Source organism: Oncorhynchus gorbuscha, linkage group LG19 (genome assembly GCF_021184085.1).
Source record: "Oncorhynchus gorbuscha isolate QuinsamMale2020 ecotype Even-year linkage group LG19, OgorEven_v1.0, whole genome shotgun sequence".
NCBI lineage: Eukaryota > Metazoa > Chordata > Actinopteri > Salmoniformes > Salmonidae > Oncorhynchus > Oncorhynchus gorbuscha.
This window is the reverse complement of record NC_060191.1, coordinates 46848643-46870114: the sequence shown is the minus strand read 5'-3', so window position 1 is coordinate 46870114 and position 21472 is coordinate 46848643. Positions and strand designations below refer to the sequence as shown.

General features: G+C 45.9%; 1 protein-coding gene across 1 annotated transcript in view; it reads right to left on the bottom strand.

The window, feature by feature from the left end:
• LOC124005455 (FRAS1-related extracellular matrix protein 2-like) overlaps positions 1-21068 on the bottom strand; it is a 111056-nt gene extending 89988 nt beyond the window's left edge. The window contains exons 1-4 of the mRNA XM_046314737.1: positions 16823-21068; positions 16347-16596; positions 15552-16251; positions 12011-12100 (exon numbers count right to left, since the gene is read on the bottom strand). Coding sequence (XP_046170693.1) covers positions 12011-12100; positions 15552-16251; positions 16347-16596; positions 16823-20898 — 5116 coding nt within the window. The 5' untranslated portion in view covers positions 20899-21068. The remainder of the gene's footprint in view (positions 1-12010; positions 12101-15551; positions 16252-16346; positions 16597-16822) is intronic.
• Positions 21069-21472: the final 404 nt, after the last annotated feature.

Below are 21472 nucleotides of genomic sequence, written 5' to 3'. Positions count from 1 at the left end.
TCCTAGGTTTTGGCCTTTCTAGGGAGTTTTTCCTAGCCACCGTGCTTCTACACCTGCATTGCTTGCTGTTTGGGGTTTTAGAGTGAGTTTCTGTACAGCACTTTGAGATATCAGCTGATGTACGAAGGGCTATAGAAATACATTTGATTTGATTTAGTCCAGTTAGGAACAGCTAAGTAGACCACATTATAGGACACAGATCAAGCACTGTGACTATTTAATATCAAAGACCTTAACGTTATCAAAGTGTTATCAAACTAAAGTGTAGTTTGTGGACTAATATCTCTGTGGAGGGGAGGGAGGGTCAGTCAGGCTCCATTCATGGCAGTGAAGCCCAGCGGAAGAAGATGGGGCTGCCGACCAACCAACCCAGCTGTCAACGGCTTTTCAAAATGGCCTGTCCAGCCCCACCGCAACCCAGTGTGTGTGTGTGTGAGCAGTGTGCTGCCACTGAGCCACCAAGCCCCAACGCGAGGAGCCAGGGGGCCTAAACACATTATCCTTGCGGATTTAGGGAGCCAAAGTCTTGCCGCTGTGAAGAGAGAAATGTCAGAGAGCACCAACCACACAGGACCTGGTAGAAATTGATCGTCGCCAGTTTCAGTCACGAACCGTGGAAGAGGGTGAATGTCTGGGCCCTTCACAGAGGCCCTTCACAGAAACAGCATGAGATGGAAAAAGAGGGTTAGTTTCCCAAATGGCAGTCTATTCCCTATTTAGTACATAACTTTTTGACCTTGACATTCTATCAGTGTCTCTTTTTTGACTGTTTTAATCCAAGGACAATGCTACAGAGCTTAACTATGCTGTCTGAATAGTACAGAACAGCCTGTGTTCTGCTAGAGCGACATCCAATGGCTGGATGACAATCAATCATTTAGTCTTCCCACACCTGTTCATCTTCCCCAGAACAGAACCCTATTTCTTCTGTGTTCTGGGCCTTCCATCCTCTAGGGAATTTGGCCTCCCTACATGTGAACCCTAGCTGGCTCCTGTCCCTCACATCTCTCTCTGGTAGCTGTGTTTTTTTGTTTGTAATTACTTTACTGGATTAAAGACTCTGTTTTCGCCATGTGCCTCACACCTGCATGACAAACTTCCTGTCACACATAGTCACACACACACACACACACGGACGCATCTTCCCAGACACACACTTCTGACATCCTCTAGAAACACACAATGGCCCTGACACACATCACTCACTGGTAGCACTCACTCTATGTGCTCACACACACACACACACACATTCCACACACACACACACACACACACACACACACACACACACACACACACACACAAACACACACACACACACACACACACACACACACAAGGGTGGGATTGCCCTCCCTAATAGGGGTACTGTATTAGGCAGCTCCCAGGACCTGTCTCTCTGCTCTCCAGATAACTGGGTCAGATGAACACAGTTATTGCGTCCCAAATGGCACCCTAATCCCTATATAGTGCTCTACTTTCATCAAGGCCCACAGGGCTCTGGTCAAAGTAGTGCACCATATAGGGGATGCAGAAACATGCCACCCAGGTTATAACACAACAGGCCAGTCTCCCTCTCTCCATATTCACACACTCATGTCTCACTCTGCCTCTGTCCCTCAAGGCTCCCGAGTGGCACAGCGGTCTAAGGCACTGCATCTCAGTGCTAGACGCGTCACTACAGACCCTGGTTCGATTACAGGCTGTATCACAACAGACCGTGATTGGGAGTCCCATAGGGCAGCGCACAATTGGCCCAGCGTAGTCAGGGTTAGGGTTTGGCCGGGGTAGACCGTCACTGTAAATAAGAATTTGTTCTTAACTGACTTGCCTAGTTAAATAAAATACAAAAATGATGGGCACTCTGGAAAGGGGAGGAGGGCAGGAGAAGGGGGTGAGGGAAAATACAATGCAGGGAAACAAAGTTTTAATCGGATCTAACTCTCTCCAGCTGTGCATGGAGAGCCCTGTGGATGGACAGAGGACAAGAGAGTAGAAAAGAGCAGTGTTGACCTGAGGAAGAATGAAAGAGAGCGAGAACAGACAGCCATGCCCTCTGTGCCAGATCAACTCTTTCTTATTGCCAGACACTACAGGAACAGCCAGCTCTGGAAGCCATCCAGAACATTTCTCCCTACTGAACTACTTACTATCCATCTGTCCTGGTCATTGATCTGTGTTTATGTTCAAGTCGAGGAGAGGATATTGTTTAGGAAACAGTGGAAGCAGAGAAGACCGAAGGGCTGAGTGTTTCACTGTACAGAATGTAACAGTTACATGTAGAGAGGATTGAATGTTTAGGAAACAGTGGAAGCAGAGAAGACCGAAGGGCTGAGTGTTTCACTGTACAGAATGTAACAGTTACATGTATAGAGGATTGAATGTTTAGGAAACAGCAGAAGCAAAGAGAACAGATATTTAACTCTCAGACAGCAACTCACCTGTAATTGAGGAGCTATGCTGATCTACACATTAATTCAATTAGAGGCCTTTAAACTCTGCTGGAGGAGTATGATCAGCATTAACTCACCATGGGGCTGTATCGTAGAGTAGACAGACATGCATACACATTATGAAGCATGTTGGTTCCTGGAGGGCTAGTGATGAAAACTTTGACTGACTCTATCAATCAATCACATTTACTTATAAAGCCCATTTTACATCAGCAGATGTCTCAAAGTGCTGTACAGAAACCCAGCCTAACATCCCAAACAGCAAGCAATGCAGATGTAGGAGCATGGTGGCTACGAAAAACTCCCTAGAAAGGCCAGAAACTAGGAAGAAACCTAGAGAGGAACCAGGCTCTGAGGGGTGGCCAGTCCTCTTCTGGCTGTGCCAGGTAGAGATTATAACAGAACATGAACAAAATCTTTTCAGTCTCCTGAGGGGGAAAAGGTGTTGTGGTGGCAGATGGGTTGTTGCCTACCCTTACCACCTGGGGGCGGCCCGTCAGGAAATCCAGGACCCAGTTGCAGAGGGAGGTGTTGAGTCCCAGGGTCCTTAGCTTAGTGATGAGCTTCGTGGGTACTCTGATGTTGAACGCTGAGCTGTTGTCAATGAACAGCATTCTCACATATGTGTTCCTTTTGTACAACTGGGAAAGGGCAGTGTGGAGTGCGATCTATTGGGGTGGTATGCGAATTGGAGTGGGTTTTGGGCAGGTATTCCCAAACTGGGGGTACGTGCCACAAAGGTATGCACAATGCCGTTGGGGGTACGCTAAATAAAAATGTGATTCACTTTTTTTTTTTTTTACTTTTTCAAGCAGTACATTTCTATTTCCAACAGGGCAATACATTTGGGTGAGGTTTTTTTCTCGCCATAGTAGCCTCGTTTCACTGCCCCTCAAAAAATGTTATCATCTAGTGTTTATCGAAATAACAACACAATGTCAAACACAGGTAGCCTAGTCAAATAATTAACATCCAATCACATTAACCGTTACTCTCTCGCAGGAAACCTTCACTCTTGCGCAGACATTTAGAAACATGACAATTTAAAAATAAGTGGCAGTCGTTTTTTTGAGCGAGAATATAGACGACTTTCGAGTAACAAGACATGGATAAAAGCAACAGATACCATTAATAAGAAGGGGCTAGAAGAGTCTTATATGGTGAGCTACCGAGTAGCTAGAACAGGCAAGACCCATACATAATTCGTCCTGCTGGCGCGGATACGGCTGGGACAATGCTGGGGGAAAAGGCCCAAAAAAACTATACAGACAATGCCTTCAAATTGAATTTAAATCAGATGCCACTGGTAGATTTCTGGATAGGGCTGTGCTCAGAGTTTCTTGCCTTGGCAATTCGCGCTGTTAAGACACTGATGCCCTTTGCAACCACGTACCTATGTGAGAGTGGATACTCCGCCCTCACTAGCATGAAAACTAAATACAGGCAGACTGAGTGTGGAAAATTATTCAAGACTGAGACTCTCCAATACAACATTGCAGAGTTATGTGCATCCTTTCAATCACACCCTTCATGAACCTGTGGTGAGTTATTCACAATTTCTGATGAACAAATAAGGTTTTATATGTAAGACGGCTAAATAAAAGAGCAAACTTTATTATTTATGCCCTGGTCCTATAAGAGCTCTTTATCACTTCCCACGAGCCGGGTTGTGACAAAAACTCACACTCATTCTTATGTTTAATAAATGTATCATAATAGTGTGTGTGTGTGGCAGGCTTACAATGATGGCAAAAAAAAAGAAAAATAATTGAGAGTGCGCTGACCCTGGTGCTAGAGGGGGTATGTAGCTGGAGGTTGAATGTTGCAGAGGGAGGTGTTTAGTCCCAGGGTCCTTAGCTCAGTGATGAGCTTTGTGGACACTATGGTGTTGAATGCTGAGCTGTCGTCAATGAACACCATTCTCACATAGGTGTTTTTCCAGCCTTTCAACGCACTTCATGGCTACTGACATGAGTGCTACAGGGCAGTATTCATTTAGGCAGGTTACCTTTGCTTCCTTGTGCACAGGGACTATGGTGGTCTTCTAGAAACATGTAAGTATTACAGACTCAGTCAGGGAGGACACTTGCCAGTTGGTCCGCACATGCTTTGAGTGCACGTCTCGGTAATCCATCTGGCCCCGCAGCTTTAAGAATGTTGACGTGTTTAAAGGTCTTGCTCACATCGGCTACCGAGAGCGTTATCACACAGTCATCCAGAACAGCAAGTGTTGCTTGCCTCGAAGCCGGCATAAAAGGCATTTAGCTCGTCTGGTAGGGTTTCCCTTTGTAGTCCGTAATTGTTTTCAAGCCCTGCCACATCCGAAGAGCATCAGAGCCGGTGTAATAGGATTCAATCGTAATCCTGTATTGACGCTTTGCTTGTTTGATGGTTCGTCTGAGGGCATAGCATGATTTCTTATAAGCATCTGGATTAGTGTCCCGCTCCTTGAAAGCGGCAGCTCTAGCCTTTAGCACGATCAGGAAGTTACCTGTAATCCATGGCTTCTGGTTGGGATATGTACGTACGGTCACTGGGCGTACGACATCATCGATGCACTTATTGATGAAGCCGATGACTGAGGTGGTGTACTCCTCAATGCCATTGGATGAATCACGGAACATATTCCAGTCTGTGCTAACAAAACAGTCCTGTACCGTAGCATCCGCGTCATCTGACCACTTTCGTATTGAGCGAGTCACTGGTACTTCCTGCTTTAGTTTTTGCTTGTAAGCAGGAATCAGAAGGATTAGCTAACACAACGTGCCATTGGATAATGGGCCTCTGTAAGCCTATGTAGACGTTCCATTAAAACTAAATCTGCCTTTTCCAGCTACAATAGTCATTTACAACATTAACCATGTCTACACTGGATTTCTGGTAACATAACGTTTATTTTAATGGACAAAAAAAAGTGCTTTACTTTCAAAAACAAGGACATTTCTAAGTGACCCCAAACTTTTGAATGGTAGTGTATATTTAGCAGATGTTATTGCAGGTGTAGCGAAATGCTTGTGAGAGAAGAGAAGAGGAAGTGGAGGGACTGAGAATCATGTAAAGGCAGGGTGTGTAATGGAGCCACAGGTTCAGGAGCAGAGCAACTGTTACTGTGAACATCAGTCTGTAATCAACACACTGCTCCACAACACAGGATCACTAACCAAATGTTTAAAGAGAGACAGACAGATAGACAGCAGCATAGGTGGGGTGTGAGGAGGTGGAGTGTGAGGAGATGGGGTGTGAGTAGACATCTTAAAACAGAATCCTGTCTGGAACCTCGTAAAACATGTAGAATAATTCTTACTCTGAAGCCCAAAAATGATGCCTTAAGAAGTCTTATTTCCTGAGGACACATACACGCTCCATTGGTGTAAGTGTGTGTGTGTGTGTGTGTGTGTGTGTGTGTGTGTGTGTGTGTGTGTGTGTGTGTGTGTGTGTGTGTGTGTGTGTGTGTGTGTGTGTGTGTGTGTGTGTGTGTGTGTGTGTGTGTGTGTGTGTGTGTGTGTGTGGTGATTTAATTATGGGATGAAAAACATCAGTGGAAATGAAGAGTCATGGTTCTCCTTGGCTGAGGGGAGGGGATTACACTCACACACACATACCTAGTATTCCCCCATCCCACACACACTCCCTGACCTCCTGCAGGAGTGTGAGTGCTTGTTCCCTATAACCACGGCATTCAACCAGCTACAGCCAAAATACCCTGAGATTACACAGCCAGAGACAGACAGAGGGTGACAGAGACAGAGAGTCAACAGAGATTAATATTGATCATACAGTACCAATGACAGCTTCCCAAATGGCTTTCCTGGTCAAAAGTAGTGCACTATGTAGGGAATAGGGTGCCATTTGGAACGTAAACAAGGTCTTGACAGACGTTGCTACAGACATCAGCTCCTGGATGGTTCTAAAGAACCTGGGGAGGAACATCAAGGTGTTTACGGTAGTGACCTGATCTTATCCCGTTTCACAAAGCAGAACTAAGTGACACCTAAAACTGGCCTGCTGGGTCTGGTGCTGCAGACAGTCAAGCGATGGTAACTGGATATGAGAGACAGATTCCTATTTTTCTAAGGTACTCGGGATCAATGGTCTAGTCTGGAATGTACTGCTCTACCCAACAGCCCTACTCTATTAGACAACTCAAAATCCTTAGTTACAAACTCACTGTAACACTGTATTCTCATAGCTCACCTTGAATACTTTTAGTTACAACTGGGATAAGATGAGCATACTTCTGATTGTGAGTTTCAGGCAGGTACTGGTTAGGAAGTGAGTGAAACATCTTCAAGACCTGTCAGCTGAGTCCCGGAGCAGCAGGTTAAGAGGTAGGGTGTGCTCTGAAGAGAAGGAGAGACACATTTTTTGCTGAAGATAGGGAAAATGAGTGCGAAAGAGAGAAACAGAGAGAGAGAGAGAGAGAGAGAGAGAGAGAAAGAAAGAAAGAAAGAAAGAAAGAAAAAGAAAGAAAGAAAGAAAGAAAGAAAGTAAGAAAGAAAGAAAGAAAGGACTGGGATGAAAACCAAAAGCCAGGGCAGGGTGTGTGTCTGGGACAGACAAGGACAAACAGGGAGCCAGTTCAGTTCAGCTCAGTTCCACTAACACCCTCCTGTCTGGGAAAGAGAGATGCTGCCAGGGCCTGTGTGTGCTTAGGTAAACCCACATGAATACCCCGACTGATAAAGAGGTGAAGGAGCTCCAAAACACAACAATTAACCGGCTTAAACATGACAGGTGCTCATCCCCCTCTCCTCTCCTCCTCTCTACCCCTGTCATGTCCTGGTCTAAAAACAGTTATGACAGTTTCTGTAGTTAAAGCAGTTTCAAATTGCAGGGCGCTGTTTCTCTGTGTGTGTGTGTGTGTGTGTGTGTGTGTGTGTGTGTGTGTGTGTGTGTGTGTGTGTGTGTGTGTGTGTGTGTGTGTGTGTGTGTGTGTGTGTGTGTGTGTGTGTGTGTGTGTGTGTGTGTGTCCATTAACTTCCTTTAGAGGAGAGGAAAACAGCTGAGAAGTGTCTCCAAACACAAAAAAAACATGAAGCCACAAACAAATGTGTGTAACTTCACCCTCAGTGATTATTCATTCAAAACCTTGACAAGCCTGACAAGTAGCAAGATGTGACTGTGACCTCTGTCATCTCTTTTAGCTCAGGATTCATCCACCGCAAAACCAAGACTAAAGACAGGCTGTGCTTCCTTTATTTCATAATACTAAAAGGAAATGTTTTCTGATGAAAGGTTCAGAAGAATGGCCAAGCTCCTATTCTTTTCACTTTTCACTGTTCCGATTATATGTCAATCACAGCAATGAGGTGAAGGAGGTGTTTGTAAACCTCTGAGGTTTGTTCTTGTCAATGGGTCTTAAGAACACCAATAGATTATACACCAACAGTTTCTCTGACCCACACACAGATACACGAACACACACACACACACACACACACACACACACACACACACACACACACACACACACACACACACACACACACACACACACACACACACACACACACACACACACACACACACACACACACACACACACACACACACACACACACACACAGAAGTTTATCAAGGTAATAGAGGTAAAAGAGGCAATAGTGATCATATGTTATTATCTTTATGTCAAGACCAAGGTTATTACAACCTTATAATGCATTTCAGCATGGTGATATTTACATTTTGGCAATTTAGCAGTGACTTACAGTCAGTGCATTCAACTAAGTTAGGTAAAACAACGACACATATTTAGTGTCTCTACAGCCCCAATCCAGCAAAATTTCCTTTGCCGTTTGGGCAGTGTTCCTCCCCTTTCGGAATGACATCAATCACTCAGCAGGAACGGCATCTGGCAGAGACCCAAATCTAACCAGGACAAAAGTTATTAGCAGCTTACATTGATAAACACACACACACACACACACACACGACCAAAGATTGCGTTTTCAGAGAATGCGTTTTCACTGCTCCAGAGTCCAAAGGCGGCGAGCTTTACACCACTCCAGCCGACGCTTGGCATTACGCATGGTGGTCGGCATTGGAAACCCATTCTATGAACCTCCCGTCAAACAGTTATTCTGCTGAGCTTGCTTCCAGGGGCAGTTAGGATCTCGGTATGAGTGTTGCAACCGAGGACAGACAATTTTTTACGCGCATCAGCACTCGGCTGTCCTGTTCTGTGAGCGTGTGTGGCCTACCACTTTGCGGCTGAGCCATTGTTGCTCCTAGACGTTTCCACTTCACAATAACAGCACTTACAGCAGCTCTAGCCGGGCAGAAATTTGTACCAGCATACCTGCGCATGCATCTGACAGGAACTCCCAGTACATTCTATATCACACAACTCGTCAGTAGTCAGCTCATCTCTGCCAGTTAAAATATGTAGTCAACTCCCAGCGTAAAGTGGCGTCATTTATCAAGTTAATGCATTAATGGAACGGGAGATTTCAACTTGACACAATGAATAGCCCTGTGGCTTCATGCCAACATTGATAAAACTAACATCAGTCTTGTAATACAGCATTATGGAAAGCTTGGAATTTCACAAACATTCTACCACAGTGGGGAGGAAGGAATCCACGTGAAGCAAATGAGAGCACTCGTGCCTTGTAATGAGTGCTGTGTGTGAGTGGGTTGCGGCAGTTGCATGCTTTATGTAGAGGTTTATGTTAGCTGTGAAAGCCGTAACACACACACACACACACACACACACACACACACACACACACACACACACACACACACACACACACACACACACACACACACACACACACACACACACACACACACACACACACACACACACACACACACACACACACACACACACACACACACACACACACAGGGGAGGCAGCCTCCAGCACTGCTCAGATCATTACTAAAACAACTCATGAAAGATAAGCAGCAAGAGAACAATTACTGACTGCATTTGACATTCACCTACTCCTTGTGAAGTGCCTGTCTGACTGCCAAATGACTGATGAAACAAGCTCAGCTAATGAATGAGTCTGAAAGACAGAGAGCCGACAGAGAAACTCCTGCAGTGTTTTGAGGGAATAGAGAAGCACCTTCATGGTTTATAAGAGGAGATAGAGAAAGAAAGAGAATGAGAGAGAGAGAGAGAGAGAGAGAGAGAGAGAGAGAGAGAGAGAGAGAGAGAGAGAGAGAGAGAGAGAGGCAAAATGGGAGGGAGAGAAATAGAGAGAGATAGTGAGGGAGGAAGAAAGAGGATAGGGTAGAGAGACAGAGAGGGGACCGAGCGAGAGGGAAAGATAGGGGAGATTGAGAAGAAGAAGAGGGAAGCAGATCCATTACAAATAATCCAACTGAGAGGGTAATACAGGTATTGACTGAACTTGACTCCACAGCGACAGGAAGGACTCTGAATCGGCTTGAGCATCACCAGCATGATAAAAACCCATTAAACCTTCTCTATGATAAAGCCTCAAAAGTATTGCAATTTACAGGGAATTTGGGTGCCATTTGAAACATCAAGCAGGTTTTATCATAGAAAAGATTGAATGGCTCACACCAGTTAACATCCCCATTAGCTCCTCATTCAGCTACACACAGATTTGCAGATTGCTGAAATAACCCATTACCTCACGGAACCCCCTGCTATTATAATCTGTGTATTACCTCACTGAACCCCTGCTGTAATAACCTGTGTATTACCTCACTGAACCCCCTGCTGTAATAACCTGTGTATTACCTCACTGAACCCCCTGCTGTAATAACCTGTGTATTACCTCACTGAACCCCCTGCTGTAATAACCTGTGTATTACCTCACTGAACCCCTGCTGTAATAACCTGTGTATTACCTCACTGAACCCCCTGCTGTAATAACCTGTGTATTACCTCACTGAACCCCCTGCTGTAATAACCTGTGTATTACCTCACTGAACCCCCTGCTGTAATAACCTGTGTATTACCTCACTGAACCCCCTGCTGTAATAACCTGTGTATTACCTCACTGAACCCCCTGCTGTAATAACCTGTGTATTTCCTCACTGAACCCCCTGCTGTAATAACCTGTGTATTACCTCACTGAACACCCAGATTACTCCCAGGTCGAGAGTAAGGGTGGGTCGGGCTGGGGGGAGTGTACAGGAGGTGTTTAGAGGGTCAGAGAGGTGCCTGTGGGAAAAGAGGCCCTTGTCGGAGGACCCCTTTGTATTCCGTCAGACCGTCACAGCCGTGGAAGAGCAGAAGAAAGGACACACTGTCAGCCACTCTACTTAAACTAATCACGAAGGACCAGCCGCATCCACCACCATTCACACGCCTCGCACTGCAATTGCATCCTGAACGGGACCCTAATCTCTGTATAGTGCACTACTTTTCACCAGGGTCCATATGGCTTTAATCAAAAGTAGTGCCCTATATAGGGAATAGGGTGCCATTTGGGACGTAGAGACTGCCTCATCGCAGGCAGAGCTCAAAGTGAGAGTATTTTTCTGCTCGTGGCCCATTCCATACATGGAGAAACTGAATTGGCCAATCATGTTGGGGTGTCTGTTGGAGGCCGTGGGTAGGCTGGTGAAATAGGATGGTGTAAAGCAGACTTCACAGAGCATCTCTTTGTCTAGCCGACAGACAGACATGCGGGCAGGCAGGCAAACAGACAGGCAGCCAGACCTGACAGGCAGCCAGACTGGCTTATTGACTGACTATCTTTCCTGAATGAATGATTGAGTGAGTGAGTGATTGGCTGGCTGACTGAACACCATACACAAGAAGAATGATCAAAATTCTAATTCCGTCCGCTGCCAGCTGTTTAGTTGTTAGTCTGTTTTCAGCAGCTCTTCCCAAACTTCAATACTATGATTTTTCCAAAACATGACTTACAGTATTTGCCCTGAAGACAGTCAACTAGGTTACGTACCAAATGGCACCCTATTCCATCAATTAATGGCCCTGTTCAAAAGTAGTGCACTACATAGGGAATAGGGTGCCATTTGAGACGCACCACTAGTTTCCTCTGTGAATCCATTAATGTTACTTGTATTACATTGCTGAGAGATGTTCAACAGGGGACTTCTGAATTGGACTTGTGCTATATACTAATCCAACATACAGTACGTATACAATTCCAGCCTGCTTCCACATCCCCCTTAGAGAAACCTCACCGTACTGTCGGACTACATGCTAAACGTGATAAGATCATGCCCCAACAAGCTGCTGGAGCAGCTGAAGATTCCTTCCTTCCTGTCGACACGTTTTAAACAGATTTCCATCAGTGTCCTCTCTCTAACACCACTCGAGCAGAACTTCGAGGGGGGGGGGGGTGCATCAACATTGTTTTGTATACTGCTGTTGTTTAAAGGGATTACCTGCTGCTCAGCTCTATATCACTGTGATATATCTAAAGCCCCATTCACATCAATGCACTCATCCACTGCATCTTAGATTTTCTCCTTCACTGAAAAGATTAGGAAAATCCTGCATCCACAATGTTGGTTCACAAAACACCTCTCAACTATTAAAATAGTTTGATGTGGTATTATTTGATGTAAACCATCAGTAAAACATTTCTAGAATGACTTACCATTGTCCTCAATGGAGAAATAGAAGATGTCACTCGTAGCATTGCCACCATCTCTTAGTATGTAGCAAATCTTCATGTCATCAATTTCAGCTGAAAAATAAAATGATATTGATGTAACTTACTCTTCTACTCGTCTTGAAACATATCGGCCTTACATGTATAATTCATTTCCATGCCCTGCATGTTTCCTAATAGACACTATGAAAATAGACTGAAAAAATGTATGACGCTGATATGGCAGGCAGGGTATAATACAATAGATTACTACAACATTTGATATGCATATCTGTGATGAACAGTTGTAAGGCATTTCTCTATTACAGCTTTCTGATTTAACTCTGTTTAGTGTCTAGCTATACATTAGCCTGCTAAAGGACGGGAGCATAAAGAAGAATTAGACTGCAGGAGAGGAGAGCTGATTTAACTCAGGCTGTTTAGTGTCTAGCTATACATTAGCCTGCTAAAGGATGGGAGCATAAAGAAGAATTAGACTGCAGGAGAGGAGAGCTGATTTAACTCTGTTTAGTGTCTAGCTATACATTAGCCTGCTAAAGGATGGGAGCATAAAGAAGAATTGGACTGCAGGAGAGGAGAGCTGATTTAACTCTGTATAGTGTCTAGCTATACATTAGCCTGCTAAAGGATGGGAGCATAAAGAAGAATTAGACTGCAGGAGAGGAGAGCTGATTTAACTCTGTTTAGTGTCTAGCTATACATTAGCCTGCTAAAGGATGGGAGCATAAAGAAGAATTGGACTGCAGGAGAGGAGAGCTGATTTAACTCAGGCTGTTTAGTGTCTAGCTATATATTAGCCTGCTAAAGGATGGGAGCATAAAGAAGAATTAGACTGCAGGAGAGGAGAGCTGATTTAACTCAGGCTGTTTAGTGTCTAGCTATACATTAGCCTGCTAAAGGATGGGAGCATAAAGAAGAATTAGACTGCAGGAGAGGAGAGCTGATTTAACTCTGTTTAGTGTCTAGCTATACATTAGCCTGCTAAAGGATGGGAGCATAAGACTGCAGGAGAGAAGCTGATTTAACTTGTTTAGTGTCTAGCTGCAAAGGAGGGAGGAAGAATTAGACTGCAGCTGATTTAACTCTGTTTAGTGTCTAGCTATACATTAGCCTGCTAAAGGATGGGAGCATAAAGAAGAATTAGACTGCAGGAGAGGAGAGCTGATTTAACTCAGGCTGTTTAGTGTCTAGCTATACATTAGCCTGCTAAAGGATGGGAGCATAAAGAAGAATTAGACTGCAGGAGAGGAGAGCTGATTTAACTCTGTTTAGTGTCTAGCTATACATCAGCCTGCTAAAGGATGGGAGCATAAAGAAGATTTAGACTGCAGGAGAGGAGAGCTGATTTAACTCTGTTTAGTGTCTAGCTATACATTAGCCTGCTAAAGGATGGGAGCATAAAGAAGAATTAGACTGCAGGAGAGGAGGGCTGATTTAACTCTGTTTAGTGTCTAGCTATACATTAGCCTGCTAAAGGATGGGAGCATAAAGAAGAATTAGACTGCGGGAGAGGAGAGCTGATTTAACTCTGTTTAGTGTCTAGCTATACATTAGCCTGCTAAAGGATGGGAGCATAAAGAAGAATTAGACTGCAGGAGAGGAGGGCTGATTTAACTCTGTTTAGTGTCTAGCTATACATTAGCCTGCTAAAGGATGGGGAGCATAAAGAAGAATTAGACTGCAGGAGAGGAGAGCTGATTTAACTCAGGCTGTTTAGTGTCTAGCTATACATTAGCCTGCTAAAGGATGGGAGCATAAAGAAGAATTAGACTGCAGGAGAGGAGAGCTGATTTAACTCAGGCTGTTTAGTGTCTAGCTATACATTAGCCTGCTAAAGGATGGGAGCATAAAGAAGAATTAGACTGCAGGAGAGGAGAGCTGATTTAACTCTGTTTAGTGTCTAGCTATACATTAGCCTGCTAAAGGATGGGAGCATAAAGAAGAATTAGACTGCAGGAGAGGAGAGCTGATTTAACTCTGTATAGTGTCTAGCTATACATTAGCCTGCTAAAGGATGGGAGCATAAAGAAGAATTAGACTGCAGGAGAGGAGAGCTGATTTAACTCAGGCTGTTTAGTGTCTAGCTATACATTAGCCTGCTAAAGGATGGGAGCATAAAGAAGAATTAGACTGCAGGAGAGGAGAGCTGATTTAACTCTGTTTAGTGTCTAGCTATACATTAGCCTGCTAAAGGACGGGAGCATAAAGAAGAATTAGACTGCAGGAGATACACTACATCACGCCTGTCTGCCGCATCTGCTAACAACGGTATGCTGGAGTGGGTTCTTAAGACTGATATTATCTAGGAGGAGGGTTGGTTCTGGAGTGGCTTCTTGATAGGCCGGGAGACTGATATCAGGGAGGAGGGAGTGAGGTGTGATGCTGCCCCTGCTATCTTCTATATTTGATATCAAAACATTTCCCTTCAAAGCGGCCGGCTCATAAAAATGGAAAGCCAGTTTTGGGACACTGCCGCTGGCTATGCCGGGTCAGCTAACGTTATTTACTGTCTGTTCAGCAGCGATGGATCTGCCAGAAATATTTAACAGGACTGCAGAAGGAGAAAGCAGTGGCAAGAGAATGGGGGTCAGTAAATAAAGGAGTGATTGCATCCCACCCAAATGGCAGCATTTTTCCTATAGTGTTTAGTGCACAACTTTTTGCCAGAGCCCATAGAAATGCACTATATAGGGAATAAGGTGCCATTTGGGATGCAGCCATATAGAGATCGATTGGGGCCTTGTTCATACATTCCTTACTGACTGTTACTGTTCGCTAACCCCACCTATTCATTTGTACTGTAGACTGGGCTGTATGTATGTAGTTGTTCTACACTGTAGCTATTTCTGTGGCTTAAACAAATGTTGGCCTGCTTTTACTGTGAGTGAAGCTAACACATCTCTCTCTCTCACACACACCCTCCTCTCTCCCCCTACCTCTCTCTCTCCCCCACTCTCTCTCTACTGTGTATCTCTCTCTCTTTCTCTCTCTCTCTCGCTCTCTGCCTTCCTCCCTCCCTCTCAGACAGAGTATTCATGTCCTCACTCTCAATTCTTCATGTCTGTGGCACCCTGCCTTCATGTAAGGTAAAATCTGTTGGTATTTACTCAAGAGCTCGAATACTCTGTAGAAGTTTACTAAATGATGTCTGGGGTAGGAGAAACCCCTACCCTGTGAAACTCTATCTTTCTGTCTGTCTGAGGAACTTGTGGAACTCCATTCATGGACTCTCTAGAAATACAAAAGATTTCTCTATCAAGTTAAGCCTGTTTCACAACACATGATTTCTGAACACCTTGCTGCAGTTGCGGCCAATAGCCATACTACTTACATAGTACCATTATAAAAGGTAAGCGCTATAGTAAGTTCCTAAGCCATTATAAGAGCAACAGCGCTACAGCTCTAAGTGAAAATTGCTCAACAGCTTAAGAAGAATGAAAAAAAAACTTTGGACAATAAAGTTGTATTGTAAAAGACTAAAGTATAGTAGAGTATAACTTTCTATTTAAAGTAACGGCCGCCTTACCTTGAGTGAATGTGGTGACGGTAGCGTTGCCTGCACCCAAGTTGATGAGGTATCCATGTTCTGGTCCCACGGTGATCTTAAAGGTGACAGACAGCTGAAGACTATCCCTGTCCTCGGCCTTAAGAGTCTTAGAGGTGAAGAGGAACCCCAGGTGACCCGTCTCTAACACCCTCAGGGTGGGCCCCCCTTTATTCACCACGATCTGGGGCACCCCGTTATCCACCGACAGGACCGTGATCTTCATCATCTGGGGGCGCCGCGTCTCGAACACGGTGTCTGGGAACACGTAGAAGTCGGTGTGCGTCCCGTCAGTCACGGTAAAGGAGAAGGAATCCTTGGAGGACTCAGTACCGTCGTGTTTGTAGCTGATGAGGTTCTCGTTCAGGTCCTGTTTGGTGAAGGAGGTGACGGGGCGGGTGTTGTTGAAGAGGAGACGACCGTGGACAGGGACCTGGGTGACCGTGAACTTCAGGAGGCGGTCAGCTGTGTCGCGGTCCTCTGCGGTCAGCTCGAAGGGCGTGATGAGTTTGTTCTCTCCCTCGTTAACCACCAAGCCATGAACCGTTAGAACCGGTTTCTTATTGTCCACGTCGGTGATGGAGACACGGAAAGTGCGGAACACAGGGTTGTAACCGTCGGTGACCTCGAACTCAAAGCTGTCCATCTTGACCTCATCATCGGCCGTGTGGATGTAGTACACCTTTATTATCATTTAAAAAACACAAGCCATTTTAAAATGTATACAGAAAAACAAATAATCAAATCACGAGTATTAAAACAATTAGATCGAAGTACCTTGCTCCCAGCTAGCTGGAGCTGGGTAAAGGAGGAGATGGGCATGCCAGGCCCGTCAGTACACTCCAGATGGCCTCTCTGTGGGGCTCTGGTGATGGTGAACACCAGGTGTTCGTCGGGACTGTTGAGGTCGCTGGTGCTGAGCAGGTCTGTGGTCAACGTTACTCTACCGCCTTCTTTCAGAGAGACTCCCTTACTGACCACGTCAGGGAACACCATGTCGATGCCGCCCACCGTCACGTAGAAGTACCTGTCAATTGACAGAAAGAATATAACAAATAAACAAAACAAACAATTGCAAGAAAATCCGTTAGGAGACACCCTGACACAAGAATCACCATTGTACAATAAGCATAGTGCTATATCCACAATTACAGATTTCTTTCAATTCATTTTTCATTTCTTTCAAGTTGTTTATTCTATTGTTGTAGTGTATTGTTTTTATTTTAGAAAACACATTTGTATAAATGAAGTACCTGTCGATCAGAGGGTTGATGCCGTCCGTCACGTCAAACTTGATAAGGTCCCGGATTCCTTCCTGCCCGTTGTGGATATAGAGGATGAGAGCCTGGTCCACCTGGTACTGGGTGAAGTTCATCCCCACTGTGATGTTCTCTAACGTCCCGTAAGGGGATCTCCTCTGTAACAACCCCTGGCCCGGCCCGTAGCGAACAACGTACGTCAGAGTACTATCCTCAGAGTCCAGGTCGGTGGCTTTTAAAACATTGTTATCGATCACTTTAACGTCTCCTATCTCTATTTCCAAACCGTCGTTGATGGCCATCCTGGGTGTCTCGTCATCTACAGGGATGATCATAACAATGATGGTCTTCTCCACGGTATATTTACCGTCCGTCAGGGTTAAGTCAAAGCTGTCCTCGTTGGTCTCAGAGTCATCGTGTTCATACACTATACTGGAGGCTTCCCTGATCTGGTCCAGGGTGAAGTTGGTGACTGTGACGGTGTCGGTGGTCAGCTGGTTGAGGATGAAGCCGTGCTTGGGTGGTTTGGTGATGATGAATGTGAGTTTGGCCGAGGGGATGTCCGCGTCGGCTCCGTTCAGGATGGGCGTATCGATAACAATATTCATCCCTTCCATAACGACAAACTCCCTCATATAGATCTCCGGCTTCTCATCGTTGGACGGGATGATAGCGATGGGGAAGAAATGTCTCTCGGAGAAGTTGATGCCATCTGAGCATCTGAACGTGAACCTGTCCTCGACCGGCTCCACTCCCTTATGGATGCTTTGGACATAGTAGATGTGGTTCTGTCTGATGTCCTTGATGGTGAATGCACTGATCGCAGTCCCAGACCTGGACTTCTCTGAGCCTGGGGCAGGGGAGATGTTCTCCACGTAGCCTGACGTGGTCTGTACGATGATGGTACAAAGCAGGTCATTATTAGGAGTGTCAATATCATCAGCACTAATGTGAAGAATCTCAATCACATTCTTCTCTCCCTCTACAACAGTGAACTGTGGGCCTACGAACACCTCTGGAGCCTGGCTGTCCATGGGGAGGATGGTGATCTGTACCCTGACCCCCGTGACCCTGTTGCCCCCTACCGTCCACTCATCAGACATGTCGGTCAGCGTCAGGTTAAAGTAGTCGTATTTAGTGGTGAGGCCGATCTCTCCACTGGTGTGGGTGTACACCACCAGTCCGTTGATGATGTCAGCCTGGGTGAAGCTCCCTGATTGAACCCCGTTCACCAGGATCTCACCGAGAACCGGTGGGTCCTCCAGGATAAAGGTCAAACGGAGGTCGTCCGTGTCCTCGTCCCGCCCCTGGATGACGTTAGTCGTGATCTCCGTAGCTCCGTTCTCCAGGACGTCAATGTAGGAGCCAATGGTTCCAGCCGGGAGGGTGATGGTCGGGGTCTCGTCATCGATGGGCTTCACAGTAACCCTGATGGTGATGGTCACAACATGGACGCCGTCACTGACATCCAGCTGGAAGAAGTCGCTGGTGGACTCGTCTCCGTTGTGGATGTAGGAGATCCTGTCATTAGCAATGTCCAACAGGTTGAACTGGTCCCCTTTGGTCAAGTCGGTGAAGGTGTATTGGACCGTGCCGTGCTGAGGGGGCTGAGTTAGAGTGAAGGAGATCTGGCTCCTGTCCGTGTCTAAGTCCACAGTATCCAGCTCAGCTCTGGTGATTATGTGCGTTCCCCGCTCGAATATAGTGAAGCCAGTGTTTGTTATCTGAGGCGGCTTGTTGTCGACAGGCTGCAGGAATATAGAGAACGTTCCGGTGACAGTGTTCCCTGACGTATCCTCCACCGTGTACTGGACCTGCAGAACGTGGGCTGTGATCCCCAGCTCCAGGTCAGGTGGGTTGTATGATATCTTATGGTGGTTGACCTGAGCCTGAGTAAACTCAGTCACTACAGTGTCTGGACTCTCTGTTAACACAATAGACCCCAGTACCACAGGGCTGTTCTCATCTGTGTCTGTCGGGGGCTGGGTGACGGTGTACTTCAGATCCCTGTCCTCTGAGTCCAGGTCAGTGTAGTGGAGAAACTTCTTCCGGAAGTAGGTGAGCTGGTACTCGTGTACGGTCATCTGGAGGGTGGTACCAGGATACAACTCAGGGGATATGTCATCCACTGGCAGAATCTTGATGATGAACGAGCTCTGTTCTGATTGGTTAGGGGGGTCGTTATCATCCTGGACCCGGAAAACAAACTGATCCATGACTGTGTCAGTGCTGTGAGGCCCAGTGTGTCTGTAGAACAGTTTCCCATCTGTGATATCCTGCTGCAACCAATCTGTAACCTCTTTCTCATACAGCTCATCCTCAGCATTAAACCTCCAGGTGGATGGGTCTGCTGGGGCCTCTGACTGCCTCAGCAGCACCTCCCCTATAGGCGAGAACGGGGCTTCTATGGTGAACCTGATAGTGGAGTCTTCAGAGTCGATGTCTGCAGCGCTCAGTGTGAGTGGCGAAATGAGCATAATCTGGTTCTTGAAGAGGATTAACCCAGTGTTAGCGTTGATAATGGGCGGCTCGTCGTCCGTGGGAACGATCGTTAGGGGAAACAGGAATTCCACCTCGTGCTTCCCGTCCGTCATCCGGAAGATGATGTTGTCGCTGTACGTGTCGCTGCCGTCGTGCTGGTATATGACCATTCCCCCGTCCAGATCGGCCGGGGTGAAGAACTTCCTGAGTGACCCGAGCACCATCAGCTGGCCATGCCGCAGCCCGTCGACCACCGTGATCCTGACATTATCCAGGTCGTCCTCGTCACTGACCCCTAGGTTATGAGAACTGGACAGTGGTCTGGACTGACCCTCATAGAGAAGCTGACCAGTATTCCTGGTGACTACTGGAGCAAGCGTGTTCATAGGCTTCACTACAATCATGAAGGCGAATGGGTCAGACACAGCCCCATCAGTGTCCACCACCTCAAACTCTATCTGGAAGATACGTTCTGTTTCAGAGTCCACAGATGGAGGCTTGTAGGCTATCTTTAGTTCTTTGAGGTCTCCCTGGTAGAAAGAGGTGATGGGCAGGTTCCGGTCATCTGTGCTGACAATGTACCCCTCCTCGAAGGAGAGGGGGGTGGTGATGTTGAAGATAAGGTCGTCAGGGTTAGACTCAATGTCCTCGGCAGCCAGCATGTCGGGGGTGATGGCTGTCATGACAAACTGATCCACCTCCATCATCATCATGGCCACGAAGCTGGGTTTAGGAGCCGTGTTCTCCTCTCCATCCTTTATACGCACCATCATCTGGAAAAACTCCTGCTTCAGCAGATTACCCTCTTTATCTTGTAATTCCACAATCATTGGGAAATAATCTCTATTGGGTGATTTGTGTGCAGAAGTGTGCTGATAGCAGATATTCATTTTAATAAATTCATCACAATCCACCATTTCTCCAAGTTTTCCCTCATCCACAAGTTTTCCATACCTGGGTAATGCACTGCCACTGGAGAGAGACGTTATTTTACACGGATGTTCACTTCTATCATAGGTGAACTCCAGAATCTTCTTGTCAATGGGGTTACTAGTGCCAAGCAGTTTGTCAACAGTCAGAGGCATGTTTCTGGTTAACACTTCCAACTGTGTGAAAATCACCTCCACTTCCATCATAAACGGGATGATTATGGTGTCGGTATGAGTGTCATATCTGAGCTGTAGCCTCACCCTATCCCGCGGGGGGCTCCTGGACCCGAAGTGAGAATACTTTACGTCATTGGGTCCAAACTCACAGGGAAACTTTTTGGGGGAGAGCTGCCCGGGCCTCTGGGAGAGCGGGTCGTTATCCAGAACCGTCATACTACAACTGTCTCCCGGCTGTACTTGGATTACCAGATCATTGATAGGATCAATGAATAATGCTCTCCCGAAAGGCACGCGTATTCCATTGTTGGCCACCAATATAGCATCCTCAGATAGTTCCGATCTCAACGCGTATGATAATCCATAACTGTCGAAAACCTGCGCGGTGGAGTCACCTGTCACAATCCCCGCGATCAAAGCAGAGAGCAGAAAAACAGCGCCAGTCCCTTGGCGTTTCCACCGCGGGGAAATAATCCAAGCCATTTGGAGAGAGAAACCACTGCAAAGACACGTTGAATTGTGCACATAAATAAAATAAAAAACTTAGAGCAATGCAGCTAAAGTTATGATAGTATAAAATGAGTGTTGATAAATATCTCACACGCATCCGTGATGAGGTGTACCATGCTCTCTCTCTCCGCAGCTCTCTTCTATTCAGGTTAAACTTCATACATTTAGAGTCCACGAGTGAGAGATACGCCCTCTTGTCTGCCGATTGGAGGATATTTATGGTGGAATGCGTTTACTGATTTTTGATTGGATGAGAAAGATGTCAATCAAAATCCGAAAACGATAGTGCATGGGTTGGATTTGAAGAAGCAGGTTGAATAAAAGTGCGAAATTTCACCGAAAAATAAATGGAGTGATGTGTGCAGTCAGGTGACCACTTTACCTTAAATTGGCAATCTGCAGTTCAAACAATATAAAGCAGTCAGGCACCCCTGCCACTGATATGGTAAATAGCTGCTTGTTGGCGCTTGGAGAAATGTAACCACTCAAATTCATATACAGAGCTATGGATGTAAGGACTGACCATCCATGAGATCAAAATGATAGT